The 20579-nt window shown below is 46.8% G+C and overlaps 2 protein-coding genes across 2 annotated transcripts; both read left to right on the top strand.

Moving 5' to 3' along the window:
• The first annotated feature begins 94 nt into the window (after nucleotides 1–94).
• Nucleotides 95–7483, top strand: LOC129340901 (mitochondrial ornithine transporter 1-like). Its single transcript, XM_054995801.1, has 7 exons — nucleotides 95–183; nucleotides 3070–3186; nucleotides 3741–3999; nucleotides 4493–4633; nucleotides 4924–5096; nucleotides 6425–6583; nucleotides 6956–7483. Exons 2-7 carry the CDS (start codon nucleotides 3117–3119, stop codon nucleotides 7081–7083), a joined length of 930 nt encoding a protein of 309 aa, XP_054851776.1. The 5' UTR covers nucleotides 95–183; nucleotides 3070–3116; the 3' UTR covers nucleotides 7084–7483.
• A 994-nt stretch (nucleotides 7484–8477) lies between these two features.
• ITGB1BP2 (integrin subunit beta 1 binding protein 2) lies at nucleotides 8478–17702 on the top strand. Its single transcript, XM_054996374.1, has 11 exons — nucleotides 8478–8632; nucleotides 10785–10834; nucleotides 11302–11358; nucleotides 12199–12338; nucleotides 12775–12893; nucleotides 13393–13448; nucleotides 13786–13856; nucleotides 15914–16016; nucleotides 16175–16294; nucleotides 16716–16778; nucleotides 17153–17702. The coding sequence occupies exons 1-11, from the start codon at nucleotides 8569–8571 to the stop codon at nucleotides 17429–17431; spliced, it is 1122 nt and encodes a 373-aa protein (XP_054852349.1). The 5' UTR covers nucleotides 8478–8568; the 3' UTR covers nucleotides 17432–17702.
• The last annotated feature ends 2877 nt before the right edge of the window (nucleotides 17703–20579 follow it).

The following is a 20579-nucleotide window of genomic DNA, read 5'->3' on the forward strand; positions in this document are numbered from 1 at the left end:
TAGCCCGGATAACCTCTTTCCGTAAGAACCTCGGCGCTATATAAACAGAGTGTGCTGGAAGGTTGCGGAGGAAGGGGCACTAGTACTGCTCAAAGTTCATCCAGCCTCCAAGCATTGTCAACTGTGGGGCTTATGAGTTTTTTTGCTTAGCAGAGCTGTTGGCTGCTGGAACTTCTACCGTCGGTATGTAGGCACTTGGATGTGCTTAATTTTTCTCAGTTATTGGGATGGGAGTAATGGCATCAATGTTTCAGTTCCAGGGAAGAGAATATTCAGTTTCTAGTACCTACAAGTGAGCTATGGCTTAACTGCATGGGGGTGGGGGTAAATAAGAACATGGTTTCCAAAACAAGGTGGGTTAGATCTTTTCTCTAGTTCTTTCATGCCAATAATAATAGGGCAACAAGTTAACTGGACCCTAGGTTAATATTGGCTTCTATAAAGGGTCTTGCAGATTATTGTACCCCCACCCCACCCCTGTGCTGCACCTGTTGGGGGAGTGTAATAATGCAACAGCAAGGCATCGATGCAGTAGGCATGTTTGACAGGGTCCACAGGTAGTTATGTAACGGTTTCTCTACAGCCATACATCCTCTTCCTACTACAATGTAATGGAGAACGTGGCTGCATTTCTGTGTCAGAAACATTCTTTGCAGCTGTTTGTGGCCAGGTCAAGAGAACTGGCTCCTTTATAAATGGAGATGCTTTGCCTGCCTCCCTTTTTCTGCTCTCTGCACAAGAGCTAAGGATTGCATCTCATGGCTTCTAATGAGCTTCTACCCAGTGCTTTGCAGTTGGCTTACTCTAGCCACCGCAGAAACACGATTAGTGTTCTCCAGAGCTGGCATGAAAGAGAAAGGCGTGGCAAGGAGTGGGAAAGGGTAGCTGAGGTAACTTGGCATGAGGCTGTTGGGAGCTGTAATCAACAACTGGAATTTCACCCGTGCACAAACTTGGCAGGCAGAGTTCAGCTGCATGATGGTAATCACTGTCTCTCTTTGTTTCTGTCATGGAGCCTGGGCTATCCTCAAGGGTTCCTCAGCAGAATAAACATGTTCTGTAGGCTTCAGTATTCTTTAACTGGCCTACATGCTAAACACTTACTATGACTCAAGATTTCTATATGCTTTGCTATTACCATTTTAATTCATAGGCACATATTCTTAAGGTATTATACAAAGTTCCTTTGGACCTAAAATATAGAAACAGTTTTAAGTTGATTGGGTGAATAAGTGAAAAAAAAACACCTCTACTTTTTTTCCTGGAGAGGAGGTGAAACCTGGCCCATAGAGGTATTTGTGCCCATGGTGGATAGCCCTATGCACACACGCTGCAATGTCTCACTTCAGTGACTTTCTGCTGTGTCATGTTTTTCAGCTTCTTGGCCATTTTCTCTGAAGCCCTTTATTACAGGTATTTTATCAGTCCCCTGCAAAGCCAGCTAAGGTAATGGCCCCTGTTACTACTTTCTGCTGACAGTTCTTTGTGTCAGGCCAAGACATATCTGACCTTGTCGTCCTTTCTTATCAATGCCCAATTCTCAGTCAAGTCTCCAATCTCACTCTGTTAAAATTCCCAGTAGTAAAATCCAGCATATTTTTCAGAGTTCCTGGCTGAAGGATTGTGAAGATGATTTTTGGTCCAAGATTTCCTGACTGGAGAGAGTTTAATTCTACAGATGCTTCATCTTTCAAATAGCTTTTGAATGCTGCTTTGGGTATAGGTTTGATCCTTATCTACATGCAAGGCAGAAATTAAACCTCAGAGCTCCTAACAGTGATCAACAGCTTCTCTTGGACCCCACTTGCCCGGAATGGTCAAGCAGACAGCCCTGCCCAGAGACAGAACACAACGGTTCATAGTGGAGCCTACCACCTTCCTGGGGGTCTTCCCCACTCAGCTTATTACATACTTTCAATACTTAAATCTGATTCACTGATGGTCACGTATCCATACACAATTACTTCTGAATCATGATATGTCTTAGAAATGCATGCTAAAGGAACAAATCCCTTTGCTTCATAAAAAAGTAATAGTGTTAATAACATTGTTAACATTATTAGGTATTCAAAATGGATATATCTTTTTTTAAAGATTTTACCATGAGCAAGTCTGGGAAAGACTCCTGCCCCCCTCCCAATGCTATAGAGCAACCGTGTCAATGTAATTTATCAGCAGCACTTCCTGGAAAAGGAGAGGGGGAGCGTGCTTATGCTGCTTTGATGGCGTAGAGAGTACTCCCCCCAGTCTAGCAATAGGCCAAAATTCATCAGCTGAATTTCTGCTTTGTCACAGAAGCTATGCTATAAGAAAACGTGGCAACATTGAGGACGTGTAAATGAACCTTGTAAATGGCCCTTTAAAAGTAGTTTGAACTGCAGTAAGAAGCAGCTGATCATGCCTAGCACCTGGTCATGAAAACCTCCACCTGTGGATGTCTGTAATGCATCCCAGCCTCTCTTTAAGTCACCAAAAGAGGCCATGCTGGATTTTTCCTTGGTAACTCAAGGGGCATCTCTTGGTCTGACGTTAGGCTGTTGAGGACAGTAATTGATTGCTGCCATTCCTCCTAGGTAAATATCTGCCAGAACCCCTCACAAGGCACCTCTTGTCCTCCAGTTCCGTGGCATGGCATTTAAATGGTCATCATCTCCTAAGACTGGGCTTGAGGGAGCAGGCTGCCATTCCTGGACTAATATTTGATAGCATTTCTCTATCCTCCACAATAGTCAGGATCAAGAATAAGCTATGCCTAGTCTCCTCTGCCTCCTTATAACATTAGCTATCTGAAGCAAGACGGAATAGCTGTGCCCCACCCCACTTACTTCCCTGGGGCTTCTTGCATTAGTTGCACACAAACCCCAGGAGGCTGCATGGCTCACCTCTACTTTCTACCTCCTCCCTTCCCCATGCCGCAGGCATTGCCACCTGCCAGCCTTCATAACACTGCCTCTCCCCCCTCCCCACCCCATTACTTCAGTGTTGGAAATTAACCCTTTAAGAGAGAGTGGGAGAAAGTTTGCTGAATCTGCTGAACCCCTCTTGGCTTTATGTTTCCGTTCTCCCCAGCCTGGAAATCCGCTTTGGACCATTGCACTTTTATTGCCTTCACAGAGATGCCTTCTGAACAAGCCAGAGTCCACCCGCTGGTGCAAATGCTAGTTGATCTCACTGCAGGGGCTGCAGGTGAGTCTGAGGGATGGGGCACTGGTAAATGGAGCACTCTCTTTGATGGAGTTCATTGGAGAACAAGGATGGTCGGTTGGGGCAATCTGTGGGGACCTTGGGCACTAGCCACAAGGTGAAGTATATTAGACTTGGGTAAGAATGATAGAAGACTTGCTCCAAAGCAGGGAATGGGGAGGAGCTCTTGTGGGGTTGGTGGAGCCAAAGTTTGCCTCCAGTTGTCAACTTTGTAACTGAGCAAGGTATAGAAGTAGTAACAGTTTGGGGCAACAGGCCTTATGAGACGACTGCCCTATCATCTCTGCTTATGTTTTCAAAATGGGAGGGGGGGTGGCCAGAATGATTGCTGACTATTGCTTTAAGTGCTTTTGTTGTCCAAACTCGTCCGTACCGGAGAAGTTCAGTCCCAGTTGCTTAGAAACTGGTCCCATCATGTTTGGTGAGTGGAGAACTTTAGAGTTTTAAGTCCAGATATTTTTCTGGTGGTAGCTTTGGAAAGCTGTTTGTCATTGCGGATTTTGGAAACAAATGGCACTGACGAGGGTTCCTTGCAGGAGGTATAGCCTGTGTGGTGAGCGGGCAGCCCTTTGACACCATCAAAGTGAAGATGCAGACCTTTCCAGCCATGTACCGGGGCTTCTTCGATTGCTCGGTCAAGACCTATCAGCAGGAGGGCATGTATGGTCTTTACCAGGGCACCACTCCAGCCTTGCTGGCCAATATTGCTGAGAATGCAGTGCTGTTTGCCTGCTATGGATTTTGCCAGCAGCTGGTGAGACAGCTCTTTGGACTAGGCAACATCAAGGAGCTCAGGTAGGGGGGGTTTCTTTTGCATGAGTTTGGGAATGCTGATGTAAAGTGGTATGTGTATAGCCCCAAGGGGAAGTGGTCTGGCAGTAGTCCTTTCAAGCAGGTCTTTAGCAGAGCAGGGTCCTTTTTGCTGGCAAAAGGCAACCTGCAATAGGAATTCTAGGTGTCTGGAGGGATAACTTTAGAGCTGCTTCCTAGTATAGCCTGGAGGTGGGTTTGTTTGTGTGAAGTACTGTCAAATAGCAGCTGACTTACACTGATCCCACCCCCCTAAGATTTTCAAGGCAAGAGATATTCAGAGCTGATTTCCCATTGGCTGCCTTCTGTATAGTAACCCTGAACTTCTTTGGTGGTCTCCCATCCAAGTACTAATAGGGTCAACCCTGCTTAAATTCTGAGATCTGATGAGATTGGGCTAGTCTGGGTCATCCAGGTCAGGATGGAAGTGGGTTTAGGAACTGTTTTTCTCCTTTTGAGGATCTCTGTCTGGTTACAGTGACTGGCACAGTGCAATTGCCGGCTCCTTCTCATCCGTCTTCTCCTCCATGGTTCTATGCCCCACGGAGTTAGTGAAGTGCCGGATGCAAGCTCTCCATGAAATGAAAGTTACAGGACAGACAACTCTCTCACAGCACAGGTACTCAGAGACAAGACACGCAAGAGCTGTCAATAGAATGCTTTTACATGAAGCTGTCCAACTCCTTTTAAGTGTCGTCTTATCTTGTGACTGTCAATGCCTCTTGTATCAATGAGTTCCCCAAGGGAATCATATGTTGCAAGCAGAAGTGTTTCCTTTTTGTTTATACTGCCATTCAATTTCTCTTAGGTTACAAGTGTATTGAGTGTGTGAGTGTGTGTGTGAGAGAGAACAGTTTATTTCTTCCTCCACACTGTTCATGGGTCACAGGATGCTTCTTGCTCTTGCAGCTCCACATGGGCTGTGGTGAAAGCCATCTTCCAATCGGAGGGCCCCCTGGGTTTCTTCCAGGGCCTGACCAGTACATGGCTGCGTGAGGTGCCTGGCTATTTTTTCTTCTTTGGGGGTTACGAAGTCAGTCGAAGTTTCTTTCTTCAGGCTGGACAGTCAAAGGAGGAGCTGGGTAAGCAAGGCTGGCTTATGACTGCAACTTAATGTTACTGGTTGCTCTGTTTTGTTCAGGAATTGGAGGAAGTTAATTGAAAAGTCAGAGGGCTGACCTGGACATTCTATTGGAGAAAATACGCTGAACACAGGAACTGGATGGTTAGCACAAGTCGCTTTAAGGAAAAGGGGTTTGTGCACGTTCTGCAATTGCAACATGCAAGCAGGGAACTGACTGGATGCTGAATTTAGCATATTGAGAATCTCATCTCTTAAGAGCTTCCTATTTGAGTGTTTCTTTGGGAAGCAGCTATGCATAGTATGCTAATCTCTGTTGGTTGGTACTGGGCAATGCCCTCAGGCCTGATCTAACTTGCCCCCATTCCAGCTGTTTGCCTGCCTGGAATGCCTCAGAATTCCAGGAAGTGCATCAACTTTGCTGACTGTGCCTGTCCTAAGACGACTTGGCCCATATGCAGGAGTCTTTTGAGAATACTAGTGCTTTTTTGGAGGGGATGTGTGGATTAGTATTGGTGCATGCAGGGACACTGACCTAGACAAGGAAATGGCTGCTTCCTTCTGCCCAGGCCCAGCAAGAAGGCCCTATCAAGATCTTCAAGTGGAAGGACTCCCTACTACTGCTGCACATCCCTTGGCCTCTAGTATTTCCTCAGAGTTGCCTGATCTCTTTCTAGTCACAGCTGCGATACCGCTCATTGCTTGGATTTCTCTTCTACCAATGATGGCTTGTTTCTAGATGAACAGAGACAACCAGGTTGTATCTTAGGGTGGCAGGTAACCCCTTAGGAAGCAAGTGGTGAGCAGGGTCTTGACCCTCCCCTGCCACTGTCCCTTATGTCTGATGAGAGGTGTAAGAGTGAGGCCACACTCTCCTGTTTGCACAAGTGGTTATGAATGTGCTTGAGACATGGTTGCTTGTTCTGGGCCAAATCTCGTGAGAACTGGAGCTGAACCCTGGTGCTGTGCAAGCACTTCTGCCTGCTGGGCTCACCTCTCCTTGCTCCCTTGATCTGTTCTTCTCCATGGCCCTTATGCAGTCCCACCTGTAAGATTGTGTCCTGCGGACCTGCTGGGAAGCTTGAAGACACTGGGAGGGTTCCATCCAAGGCATTTTGAGCCTTGGGGCATATACCAAGCACAAGCTCCTACTCAGTTCCTTTTTTCCGACTGTTGAGAACCAGCTACTGTGATGAGTCCAGGGCATGAAGCGTTCTGTGAGGTTTGGGGATTTCCAAAAAGTTCTGAGAGTTGATCTGGCTGTTATGCGTGACTGCACTATCCATTTAACAACTGTCGGTGACCAGTAAGGGCAACCTTGTTTTATAGGGGCTCTCCCTGTGACGGTGAGTGGTGGAATTGGGGGCGCTGCCTTCTGGCTGGCTGTCTATCCCATTGATTCTGTGAAGTCTCGGATTCAGGTGCTCTCTATGGCTGGGCGGCAAGATGGCTTTCTGCTTTCTTTCCTGCAAATCTTACGAACGGAAGGCAAGTGTTACATATAACCCTGGTCGCCACAAATGCCAGCATGGTGTAGTGGTTAGCATTAGGCTAGGATCTCGGAGTCCCAGGTTTAAATCCCTACTCTGCCATGGAAGCTCACCGGGTGATCTTGAGTCAGTCACTTTCTCTCAGCATAACCTATCTCACAGGACTGTTGCTGTGAGGATAAAATGGAGCAGCGGAGAACAATATTTTAAGCTGCTTTGGGTCCTCACTCAGGAAAAAAGCAGGGTATATATATAAATGCAAGATATGTGAGGAGGAATGGGGTCTACCTGGGTTTGTGGATGCAGCTTCTCTCTTACGGTTCCCCTCTTCCTCCTGGCCTTACTGATATGCCTTGTATTTATTTTATAGGTGTGATGGCTCTTTATTGTGGATTGATGCCCACCGTGATCCGAGCATTGCCCTCTAATGGCGCCCTCTTCCTCGCCTATGAAATGACCCAGAAAAAACTGACTAGCCTTGCTGAAAGGGCAACCTGATAGCAGGATCTGGCCCTAAAGCAAGGCACTTTTGCTCAGGGTGAAGCTGCGCTTGAATTCCCCCTTTGTCAATGGGACTGCTACAGCCAAGCCATCTCAAAGAGTTCTTGGAGGGCATGCCAGGCCTGAGAGAGAGCAGGGCTGTTTTGGATTCCACGATGTCTGTCAGTGGGATGGAAGAAGGAGGCAGCCCAGAATCCTCCTCTCTTGGCACATCTCCTGAAGACCTGCAGCGACAAATACCTTTTTCCAAAGAATGGTTGGACATACTGGGGCAAGTGTGCGGTAGGAAACAACCAAAGGCCGCCTTTTCCCATTGTCTCCCCCTACTGCCATGTCATGTGGGTAATGATTTTGAAAAATGTCTATTTTTTTAATTACAATAAAAGTGTGTATCTCAGCTGCTTCTGGTCCACGTATTTTTGTACCACTGGCAGAATGAGACCCTGTTGGATGGAGACCAGCCCAGCAATCTCAGTTCCTCTTCTCTCTCAAGTTCACCCCATGTAGCTACAGTTTTGTGTGGGATCATGAGATACCCAGAAATAAATTTGGATTCTACAGTCTTGGTATATTTCCTTCTCCAGATCTGCTCCCTTAGGTTACGTACTTGTGGTTAGCAGACAAATTAAACTCTTTCTGGTAACATCTGACTTCCCTAGTATCCCAATGTTTAGGTAAGATGGGTAGAGCTTAAGTAAACATGCCCCCCTGATGCTTGGGTTGCATTAGCTGACAGCCTTGTTCTTGTGTTGGTGATGCCCATTCCAAGTGTTGGCTTATAATGGCCGGAAATTCACCTGAAAAGGGTCTCTCTGGATGCTAATTTGGCAGTCTGTGTAATTTTGAAGAATTTCCACGTGGTGATTAATGTTCTTAAGTCTCTCTCAAGTGCTGTGGGGGCACCTATGTGGACGTTGTTAACCCAGCCAACACATCAGAGCTGGAGATGCAACCTAATTTCTAGCCAATGTGGGTTCTGTCAATTTGAATGGCAGCTTCAGGAATGCCCAAAGTGACTTTAGGATCAGCTGTGAAAGTAGCCTTGAGATCTTTTCTCATGAAAAGTAAAAAGAGCCTCTTTCAGTGCACACCTATAGGGCAGAAAGCAGAAGCGAAGACAGGCCTCCGCCCAGTGTTGATTTTGCATTTGTGAAGCAAGGATATAGGCAAGGCGAAAACCAGTGCAGAATCATTCATAGGCGGGGCAAAAAAATCCAGCCCTGTTCTCACTGTGCCTGCTACCCCATGTGACATTCCCTTCCCCTAGGGGCAACTGCATGATTCTTGGAGGCCCAGCAGTTGCATGCCCATTTTTGGGCTGGGCTCCGGTTGCAAGCCCGCCCCTTGGCTGCTGCTAAAGATAGCCATGCTTGGTTTCTTGCACTGCAACAGAGAACTGTTGACTGACAGGGATGCCTGCCTGAACTGGGGCCTGCCCCACTTGGGAACGGGAGCTGGCCTTGTGAGCACCAGATCTGGGAGATGGCTTTGCTGTGTTACAACAAGGGCTGTGGGCAGAGATTTGACCCAGAGAAGAACACCCAGGGTAAGCAGGGACTGGGACTGGGGAAGGGCTAGTTGGCTCTGCAAGTCTCTGAACTTCCACAATGCCTTGCTTTGAATTTGCAGAGAATTACAATTTGTTGCCAAGTGCTGCATGTCTGGATTCCTCTTACTAACATTTCAAGTGTGGGTGTTATATGTAGCTATTATTGTTTCTTCTTCTGCATGTCTGGCAGATTCAACAGGTGATGCTATTTAGGGACATGCACCGAGATTCCCCTGTCGAATTTCTGCCTGTCATGCAGTGGTTAAAACAGCAGGAGTCTCTGTTACGGAAACAACAAAAGAGGCAACAACTCTCATGCAAGGATTTCACCAGAAGAACACAGTTTTGTAGGCCAGGCTCCCAAATGTACACTGCAACATCTGGTAATGATCTGAGATACGGTGATATATGCCATCTGGTGCAGGTGGCAATGCCAAATGGGTAAGGAGAAGTGCCTCTGAGAATATGCTGTGTTTCTGGCATCAGAGACTAACCAAGATCAGTCCACATACATTTGGGAAAGAAAGGGTACATCTCTAAGGCAGACTTATCTTCCAGAAAGGCTGGGGAGGGGTCATGGCCAGATGCTGCCAGTGGCCACACGAGCAAAGATGGCATTCAATATTTCCGCCCTCAAAATTCTGATTTTCTTTTTTGCACTGGGGGGGGCAGCTTCTCAAGCCCCACCCTATGCTGACATCTGGGTCTTCTGGAAGGTTGTGGATGCTGCTTGCGGGCAAGTTGTGGCAGGTGCCTGTCTTAAGCTGGGGATCAGATAGGCTTGGCTATAAACACAAGCATTTCAACACTCTGTACCCAGCCCAAGGAATGTCAGCCTTGGAATCTCCCTTGGGAAGGAGATGGAGATGAAGGGACACTTGAATGGACTTTGATCCATTGAATGGACTTTGATCCTCTTTGGCCAGTTTCTTACTATTTTGCACGCTATGCTACCACAGCTACTCACTATCCAAGCTTTATTCTGGAGGAACTGCACAGCGCCAGAGGCAGAACTTTTGCTCTCAATAGTTCAAGCTTAGGGGGAAGGGCTTCTGATCCAAGTGAACTGGGCTAGTGTGGAGGTGCCTTTGCAGTAAGGGTGACACCTATTTGGAGAGGGATGTATTTTTGCATAACAAACCACACCCAAAGCAAAAGCCCAGCAGGACCTAGAATGCAAACTATGTTGTGAGATCATCACCAGGTGCAAGACCACCTCAAGCCGATTGCGGGGGTAGAATGTAACAATTGATGCAGACATCTGCAGGTGTGGATCGAGCACCAGTGGTGAGGAAATATACTAAAGCCGGCACACTCCCTTTTTGAGTTCCTAGATCTGCATATAAATACATGAAGCTACCTTATGCAGGGACCAGACCATTGGCCTATCATGGTCAGTATTGTGACTTTGACAGAGAGTGTTTTGGATAAAGGTCTTTCACTTCACTTGCTGTCTACTTGAGCCCCTTCACTGGAGATCCTGGGGACCTGCTGCATACAAACTACATGTTTTACCACTGAGCTGTGGCCCCTCTTGAATGTCAGGCTGTGGTGAGCAGAACTGGGAGCAAGCAAGTAGTAGAAAGGCAAACCAGTTTGAAGCCTGGTTTTCTGGCTTCTTTGAGGACCAGTATGGATTGTAGTGTTCCCAAGCTACTTCAGACATCTTTGTCACAGAACCCTGAAACTGCTACTACAGTTTCAGGGGTCTTTGGCTGGGTACTGTGAGATATTTGAAAGTGGTTTAATATGCTGTTCCGAAGCAGGAGCAGAAGTGGTTGTGTAGGAAAATGCTGCCTCTGACTTCTAGCAGAGCATGTTGCTCAGGGTTAGTAGGGGAGAGAAGATTTGTCACCCCGAGAGTCACATTTGGGTTTTAGCCTGCTTTTGGAGGCTTCAGATTGGATGCTGGCTTTTTCTGTTTTCCATTTCCAGTACTGCTGGTTGAAAAGCTCCCATGGGTCAGATGTGGTTCCAAGGCTGTCATCTGCCTATCTCTGAGCTATAACAGTGGAACCTCTGGGGCATGCCCCCCCTTTCATACTCCCAGCCCCTACCAGTGAGAATAGCCCAAGGGGTTGTTTGGGTGGTAAGAGTGACAGACCTTTACTGAATTTCCTGCTTCCCCTCTTTTGTCTCCTGCTTTCAGACTCTTGTCTCCATCACCCAGGCTTTCCTATCTTCCATGATGCCTTGAAGGTGAGTGGGCCTGACAGCTCAGCTAAGGATCCTTAAGCAAAATTCTGGGCAAGGGGACATGTATGAGATTGCATGGATGCTGAGCAACAGGCAGGCACGAGGACTGAAAGGGAGGGATTGTATTAGTGTTTGCACAGGGAAGTCACAAATTTTGCCTGGGTTTAGCAGCCAGTTATTGTTTCTGTGGAAGCCAACAAGGCTTGTCTTTCTCACTTCCCTAGAGGCCAAGTAAGCATTGCCTGGCAGGAGGAAAGCAGTGGATAGAGAGTGTGTTTGTTAGCAGCTTCTCCCTTCCTGCACAAAACCCAGCCTGGTGCCATTTGGTGGTCTTTGCTGACATGTGCTGCCGGTAGCTTTTCAAATACATACTTTCCCTGCTGGTTGCCATAAGAACATCTCTGGTCATTACTGGTGACCTATCTTCTGTACTGAGGAATGGGATGCTCATGCTCAGTTGTTGTCTCTAGGGCTGGTCTTGCTGCAAGAAACGAACCACTGACTTCTCCGAATTCCTCTCCATAAAGGTATGTCCGTGTTCCATATGTGACCGGCTGCCTTGTCAGGCTGCCTGGCTCTGCTCTTTATGGCCTTGCCTGGTCCCTCTAAACTATATGAGGTTAGGGGCTGATCTCTGTTAAATCATCATTTTTAATTAGGTTTTTCAATTTGTATCCTGTCCCGTATTGGAAACTTGGGCTTAGTTAATAACGTGAGTTGCATTTATTCAAATTCTGACTCAGTTTGCCCCTCCATTTGTAGGGAGGAAAATATTATTTTGAAATGGATAACAGGGCAATGGCTCTGGCCACATGACTTACTTTTGAAAACCCAATCTTCTACCAATTCAAAAAAATTGGTCTGTGTACCCCAGTAGAGTTTACCTTGCCATGCAGAGAAACACCTGCTACTGATGGACATTCAACTGAAGATGCCGGGGATTGGACCTGGGACCAGCAGGCAAAATACTGAACCTCCCGAGTTTTATGATATTCCACACTCATGCAAAGCAAGCAAGTAGCTGGTGCATGGAACAGGTGAAGGGCCCTCGTCAAAAGAGGAGCTGGTGTGCCCTGTGATATAATTATGATGGAAACATTCTTTCATGTATGTGTGCTCACTGACTAACAAACTTGCAGGCTGGTCTCATGTTTGCCTGATCTCAAAGCTTTGAAATCCTGAAGATGTTAATATTTTGCAAAATGTTGCTGTATGAAGGTAATGCAAGAAGCAAGTAGATACTTATCATGGGAGTTGAGTTTCATTCATCTGTTAGGACATTTCTCACTGCTGTTAGAGAGATTGCTTATCGAGTGTTTGGCATGCTGGACGCAGAAGGTATAACTCTCTATATTTTGTTCTTGAAGGGCTGCACAAAAGGGTATCACAGCAATGAAAAGCCCCCAGAGCCTGAGGAGGTGTTGGCAGAGTCAAAGAGCAAAACTAAAACTGAGATCATTGTCCAGGGGCCCAAGTCAGCAGAGAGCATGGAGCGTGAGAGGCCCAGGTGAGTTTGTGGGGAAGAGGCCATGTCATTGGTTGAGGAGACATAAAAGATCAGACATGGATCCATCTAGTCTGGCATCCTGTTGCCAACCTTGACCAGCCACATGCTCATGGGAAGACCACAAGCAGAGTAAGGAGGTTAGACTTCCCTTGTTCTTTGTACAACCATCTGGTGTTCAGAGGTACACAGCCTCTGAATCAGGAAGGTTCCATTAAGATGTTGCAGCCAAAAGTCATTAATAGACCTATTCTTTCCCAGGAATTTGACTAATCTTTTAGAGCCACCTGAGCTAGTGGAAGAAAGTTCCATAAGTTAATGGTACCTTGTTTGAAAGAGGAGCCAGTGTAGGGGAGTGGCAGGGCTCTTGTCCGGCTGGCGACTCTTCTTTGCTTGAGGTTTGGCACTAGCCCCCTCCTCTCTTATTGACTTTCTCCAGTGCTGATGAACCAATGAAGCTACTGCTGATGAAGGTCTCTGGGTCCTTGGAGCAGGCCCTAAAGAAGTTTGATTTGTCTTTCAAGGACCAACCTCCAGTGCAGGACTCTGTGGGCACCGGTGAGAACTTCAGGAAGAAGAGGCAGGACTTGGAAGGGATGGGCATTGTACTTGAGATTTGTGTGTCATTATCTGAGCCCTCAAGGAGAACCTGAAGGCTGCATCCTCCTAGGATAAGAAAAGAGGACTGAAGAATTGTAGGTGTAAAGGGCCAAACTTCTACATTGTGTGTGTTTGGCTGGAAGTAGACTTTGGTTCTGGGAGGCTCCATGCTGTGGGGGCAGGGGGAGAAAAGTTAGGAATTCAGTCCACATCTCTACTGCTAGGGCTGGATTAATGTTAATAACTAAACTGTGGAATAGGCCTCCTGCTAAGTTTGAGGGTCCTTCTCTGTTGTTTAGAAGCTCGAGAGGTGAGGAATATACCTATGCTGAGCTTGTGCAGAGTGCTACTCATTAAATGCAGCCAGTGGATTGACTGTTGCATCCTCTGGCTAGAGTTTGAAGGCTACAATTTGGGCTCTTCCCAAATGCCTTGATGCTGTTTCTGGTTGTCGCAGGTGCTGTCCTGGAGGTGAACCTTGGCACCACCTGCAAGAACTCTGGTTGCAAGGCGGTGAGTTGTGACTTTGCCACTCCCCTTGTGGACTCTTGCTGGACCTGCCTGTGGACTCTTGGCCTTAGAACTTCCTCCGCAAGGAGGTTGTGTTTTTCCATTGTCAGAGTCCTCCCCTCCTCTCTAGCCAAAACTGTGGAGGCAAGACTTTTATGGGAAAGCATGGCTCCTTAACTCTGGGACAGCAGGGGGAGCCACCAGCTGTACTTGCTGGCTGCCAGAAGAAATGTTTTGTTAAGGTAGAGGCTGTGGTACATGGTGGGGCACAGGTGCCATCTGTGTGGCACAGGTGCCATCTGGGCTGCTTTGCTGATCCTTCTTCTCACGGTTCTTTCAGGTTTATCAAGGGGAAGAGAGCAATACAGAGACCTGCATATTCCACCGAGGGATCCCTGTCTTCCATGAGGGGTAAGGGGGGGGGGGTACACCAATCAGCTTCACTGCCTTTCCCCAACTGCTTTGCCCAGATCAATGACCAAACCTAGAACTTCTGGACTCCATCTGCTATGGGCAGAACCCCCTGCCAGCGCAGAGATTTATCTCCCAGTTTATCCTCTTCCACGCATTTGGCAAAATGCTCTGTTTGCTGGTCTAGTGCAGGCAGCAGCACTCACTATATTTTCCTGAATGTGTTTTTTGTACTTCCTCACCTGAGCAGTGAGACATTCCAGGAAGCCTCTGCAGGGCCACTTTGCTTCAGAGTGCTGGAGACTCTCTATTAGAAGCTTTTCAGCACCCTGTTATGTACAAACTGCACAAGCTATGTGGGCAAGGTTGTCAACCTCCAGGTGGGGCCTGGAGATTTTTCCAGAGTTACAACTGATCTCTAGACTACAGAGATCAGTTCCCCTGGAGAAAATGGCTGCTTTGGAGGGTGAACTCTATGACATTATGCCCTGTTGAGGTCCCTCCCCAGGTTCCACCCTCAAATATTCATGAATTTTCCAACTGAGAGTTGGCAACTCTCATTGCAGTGGACAGAAGCAAGCACACAAGGTGGCAGGCAGTACTGGGCCCAAGCAACATTTGCTAAAAATACAGATCTCTAAATATTTCCCTTTCCTTCCTTTGCATAGAGTAAACCTACCTTCTAGCCATCTGCATATGGCTATGACTCATGATACATTACAAAAGCAGCAGAATTTTGCTTATTTATTCATTTAGAATATTTCTATGTTACTGTAACGATTTCAAGAAATGGGTGCATGTGTCTTTAAATGCTTGGTTTGAGCTAGGTGAAGAGTGGGGGTGAGAGAGGGAAGAGTGAGTGATGTGATTGGTTGATGACTGAGAGTGTGGGCAGAGTGAATGCAGTTAGAGACTGACAGGGCAGAGAGAAAATATTCAGTCAGAAGAAAGCAGGCTAGCTGTGTGCTGCCTGAACATGTTGAAGTGTTTATGAGAGAAATATAACCTGTGTGGAACCTGAACTGAGCATGTTTGTGAAAGGACACTCAGTCAGGGAAAGAGAGGCCAGCTGTGTGCTGCCTGAGCAGGTTTAATATTTCTGTGAATAAGAGTCAGAGAGGCTAGCTGTGTGCTGCCTGAGGAGTTTTAAGCATTTCTGTGAGACAAATATTGAGTTAGAGAAAGAGGCAAACTGTGTGTGAATGAGAGTAAATGAAGTAACTTTAAGAACCGAGATCTACGTTTATGAAACCAATACGCTTCTTAACTAAATAAAAGTTTATTTTGTTTTATTATATCCCAGTGCAGCTGTCCTTGCTATATTCCATTCCTATCCTCAGGGCCACATAGAACCTTGAAGGAGCCTGACGCTTTGGGAACGTTACCAAAGGGAAAATTTAAATAAAATATCTTGGAATAAAATATTCCTGGTGGCAGCAGACTACCCAGAGGGTTAAGGGATAGATTAAAAGAAAATCTACCCCAAGGAAAGTAAAGATCATAACAGTTACCTTTTCAGGATCCTGGTCAAGGTAGCTTACAATTAAAAACCCCAAGCCATTAGACATAAGCAGCCTAAAAACTATGAAATAGAAACAGGTATTGAAAAGCTGGTAAAATAAAACCCCTAATTAAAAACCTGGGTAAAAAGATGTGTTTTACCTTGGGGCCTAAAAGAAGGTAAAGTCAGTGTGAGTGGTACACTCAAGGGGAAGAGTGTACCAGTAGTGAGATGCTGCCTCAGAAAACGCCTTGTACCGTTACCACCCACCTCACCTTTGAAGGCAGGGGCACAGAGAACAGGGCTTGAGAGGCAGCGCTTAACTGGCAGGCTGGGTAACATAGGAGGAAAAAGTCCTTCAGGACCTTCTTGGAGCACATTGCTTCTTTTTGTTAATGCCCAGGCAGTTTTTGGCATCTAAAAAGGGGGCATCTTGAGAAAACAGTCAAATTCCTACTCATTTTGCCACAGTCTTATTTCTCTGGCCAATGTGACTTAGTTCTTGAACCCAAACCCTCTGTCTCATTCCTGTACTTCTCTCCTTGCTCCTCCCCAGCATGAAATACTGGAGCTGCTGTGCAATTAAAACAACAGACTTCACTGCATTCCTGGAGCAGAAAGGCTGCAGCAGAGGGAAGCACACCTGGCTGAAGAAGCAGGTGAGGGATTGCCCCATGAGTCCCTCTGCCTAGGGGGTAGATCTCAGGGAGGGGGGGCTGAATGATGTGCTGCTGAAGACTGTGGATGGCTCTCATCAGACCCCAAGACACACCTTAGCAGAGGAGTTCTCTTTCTAATTATCTCTTTTTGGGAACAGGACAAGAAACTGGTGTCTTGCCGGCAAGACTGGCACCAAACCAGCAGCCAAGTGGTGGTAACTATCTATGCCAAGACTCCTCTGCCAAAGCTCAGCTCTGTGAAGGCCAACCGTACTGTAGTAAGTGTGAGATATCAACTGATGCTAGCTGGGTTGTGAAGAAGCCTTGGTGCTTACTGTGCATGGGGAATCTGTATTGATGGACCATTGTGGTGTGACTCCAAATGAGACCTGCAAGGAGAGAGGTTCCTCCAGCATGTCTGAGCTAGGGTACAGCCCAGATTACTGATGAAGGTAATTCCTTTCTCCTAGGCCATAGTTCAGTGGTAGAGCCTCTGCTTTGCAAGCAGAAGGTCCCATGATCCATTCCAAGCATCTCCAGTTAGAAAAAGAATTAGGTAGTAGGCAAAGTGAAAGACCTTTCTCTGAATTCCTGGACTGCTGCCATTCAGAGTAGACAATATTGACCTTGATGGACCGTTGGTCTGTCTCAGTAGAGGGCTGATTTCATGCGTGTTCTTATCCTCCCCCTCTTCCCCAGCTTGACATCCATATCATCTTTGAGGGAGATAAGGTTTTCCAGGCAAAGATGGATCTTTGGGGGGTAAGTCTCAGTTTTGTTTGTCTCTTTCCTTGAAAAAAATGTCTTTGGAGAAGAGGCTGTGGACAGAGAGTACCTGCAGTGATGTGCAGGGAAGCTTAACATATTGAATGTCTGCCTGTCGTGCAGCTGTTAAACACTGGAACTGTGCTAGGAACAAAAACTCCCTAATAGGTGCAGTTCCAGTGAGTGAGGATGAAGAGACTCTGCCTCTGAGCTGGCTCCCTAGCAGGTGCCAGTGGACCTGTGGGTGTTGCAGTGGTGGCCAGCCTTGTGTGTTCCGTGTCTGCTAACGAGACCTTTCCAAGAATCCCGGCTTAGTGTTCTGCTACACTTGCTGCCAAAGGTCAGGAACCATTTCTGTGGTCTTCTTCCAGGTCATCAATGTGGAGAAAAGCTGTGTGACTATGGTGCCTTCCAAGGTGGAAATTACCTTGCAGAAGGACAGCCCGGTCACCTGGGCCAGGCTGGAGCACCCACAGAGCAGACCTCAAGGAAAGCAGCAGCTGGAGGCAGATGACTTGGGAAATCAGGAGGCTGGAGGAGCTTCCCAGGAGGAATCGGATGACAGCTTGAGCTGGTCAGAGGAAGACGAGGAGCAGTGGGAAGGAGGCCAGGATGCAACCCTTTCCAGCCTGGTTTCTAATGGCAACTGAGTGCACATGGCCACTGGATTATGGGACTGGGGACAGGAGAGAATGGACTGTCTTCCATTTAAGGCACTACTCCTTAGGGCAAGACAGAAGGGCAGTAGCCCTGGGGTATGGCAGGAGTACCCACTGCTGGCTAAAGCTTTAGAGTTGTCTGGGAACTGGCACCTACAATTTCTCATAGTCTTTTAGGCTCTTACTGTACAGCTGTTTCTTACCTCTGAAATAAAAGATGCTTTGAGTATGGGAGAAGACCGAAAATGTTCTGCAACTGTTACCCTTACCACTGTATTTATTCATGCTTGACTATACGGGAGTGAAACTGGCCAGGTGGGGCAGCGTGCATGTGCCATTCCCCCATGGCTCTGTGGATTTCTTTTTTGAGTCAGGGTTGATTTCATGCAGCCAAACTAATTTGACCGCCCCTCAACCCTACTTGGAAAAACAGGACTCTCCTACAGCAGGAAAACAATGCATAGTTTAAGCAATATTGGACAAAAGCAATATGCTGGAAAACGTTGCACAGCATATTGTCAGAATTTGAGGGGATTCAGAAGGAGCAGAGGCAGGGCTGTTATTAATGCTGTTAATGGAAAATTTTCATCAGTGCTAAAAGATTTCAAGATGGAAGAGAATGAAGTCGAATGAATCAGTTTGTAGATGAGTAGAAAGGAAAGTATTTATTTTAAAAATAGATGTTACCTCTCCAGGGAACCTGATCAAGGCGACTCACAAACTAAAACATGATGATCATAATGCACTATACAAATAAAGTGAACAGACTACTAAAAACTTGGGCCTCCAGTGGCATCCATCAGCAATCCTAAACTACAGACTTGTTCCTTCAGGGGACTGAAAAACCCCTTCCAGGCCAGGTTGACTCCCTCTGATGCTGATGTTGCTGCTTTATAGAGCCTGCAAATTAGAATAGCCTGGTTGGAAATAGGAGAAAGGGTCCGTGATGTCTTTTTACCATGGTGTATCACATGAGGCACTTAAAGGCCCTGGAAGGATGTTGCAAGTAGGTAACAAAATTATCTGGTAAGAGTGACAGTCCAAAAGATTGCAATGGAAGTCTGCCCAAGTGGACATGGTCAGAGAAGGACAAAACATGCACAATGATCTCTTTTTAAAGAGGCCAACTTCTATGAAACATGTATTGAGTACATATGCCTAAATTATTACAACCTGCTTTCTTTCTAGGCCATGCTCTGTGTTGGCTATAGATCTATATCTTTGTGTTCTGTCTCATCTCATATTTATTTAAATATGTATCCCCTGCCTTTAAAGTGTCTACTTGTTCCCCTGCCTTTAAAGTGTCTACTTGTTCCTTTGCCCTGATGCAAAAATTGTATGTTTGGTCGAATCTCTGTACATTTGTCTGCATATTGAAGCATTTGCAAGAATCCACCCCACCCACCAAATTGTTTCTGGATAGTTCTCCAGTGCTTTTTTTTAAAAAGGGGGCTGGTACTCTTATATAAAGTGGCACCAATATCCACCGATTCCCTCCTCAGGACTTTGGGAGAGCCACCACCCAACCCCCAAAGCCTTTGTCTAATAAATGCCTGCTAGTGTAGTCTTGGCCATAGGCTAGGCACAATCACTCCCAGGATTCTGTGCTATCTGCACCTGTGGTGGGGGCATTGCTTCCAGATGCTGAGAGAACTTGAAAGGGAAGCTTGTTCCACTAGCTACAGCTTCTCCTGGCACAGAATCACGGTTTGGATGAAGTAGGGTTGCCAGCTCCAGGCTGGGAAATTCCTGGAGATTTGAGGGATGAAGCCTGGAGAAGGCAGGCTTTGGGGGAGGAAAGGAGCTCAGCATGACATAATTCCATAGAGTCCTCCCTCCAAAGCAACCATTTTCTCCAGGGGAACAGATCTCTATGACCTGGAGATCAGTTGTAATTCCGGGAGATCTCCAGCTACCACCCGGAGGCTGGCAACCCTAGGATGAAGTAGCCGGAGGTGCTATTAGATGTCTTTAAAAGAAGACTAGGCAAAGTCCTTCAAAGCAGGCTTATAACTGGCTTTGAGCTATGATAGCCAAATACAGCCTCCAGGTTCAGAAACAATCTACCTTTGAATGCAAGCTGCTTTGGCTAGACAGCAATGTGGAAGACAGGTACTTATCCTAGGTGCTTCCCAGGTGCATCTGTTTGGCTACTGCTGGAAACAGGCCTTTAGGTTGATTTTGCCTCTTCTGCAACCCTGGGGGGGGGGCGGGAATCTGCACCAGCCTTCAAAGCCCCCTCCCACCTAACTAATCTTTGGTACTTCTCCCTTCTGGGCCCCTTTCCCTTCTCGAAGGAACTAGGTTTATTTCACCCCTGCACCATCCCTGTGGAGGACATGGCGCAGTGCACAGTAAGCCCATTGACAAGGTTATCCTTAGAGCAAACTGTCAGAAAGGAGAAGGGTTGCCAACTTCCAAGTGAGGCCTGGTGATTTTCTGGAATTACAACTGATGTCCAGCCAATAGAGATCAGTTTCCCTGGACAGCATGGCTCTATGGAGGGGTAGACTTTATGGCATTATACCTGGATGAGGTCCCTGCCCTCCCCAGGATCCACCCCCTAAATCTCCAGGAATTTCACTGTCCAGAGTTGGCAACCCTATGACCAAGTTTTCTGCAACGGTAGATTTATTGGCTTCATTATTTAATACTAAAAAGTCAGTAGCACCTTTAAGACTAACCAACTTGATAGAGGCCAACTTTCGAGAACCATAGCTCTCTTTATCATCTGAGACGAAGAGAGCCGTGGTTCTCGAAAGTTTATGCCTCTATCAAGTTGGTTAATCTTAACGTTGGTTAGTCTTAAAGGTGCTACTGGACATACTGTTTTGCAACTAACAGGCTAACTCCTCTGGATCTATTGTTTAATACGTGTTTTTTTAAAAGTGGTTATATTTTTGGTTTTACTGAAAGCCGCTTAGTAGCTGACAGCGCGGGCACGCATGAAGAGTCTATATCAACCAGAGCCTTCCCTTCCCTCCCCACTCCCAGCCACCGTAGCCTTGTCCAGAGAACTACATTTCCCAGAAACGTTTGTGTGTGGGGGGGATCGTAGAATGGGCTTTTGGAGAGGGAGAGGAAAAGGTGCATGCGCTCTGTGGAGGCCGGAGGGAGGGCGGCGGTGGGCGGGTTCTGC

Source organism: Eublepharis macularius, chromosome 13, assembly GCF_028583425.1.
Source record: "Eublepharis macularius isolate TG4126 chromosome 13, MPM_Emac_v1.0, whole genome shotgun sequence".
In the NCBI taxonomy this organism is placed as follows: domain Eukaryota; kingdom Metazoa; phylum Chordata; class Lepidosauria; order Squamata; family Eublepharidae; genus Eublepharis; species Eublepharis macularius.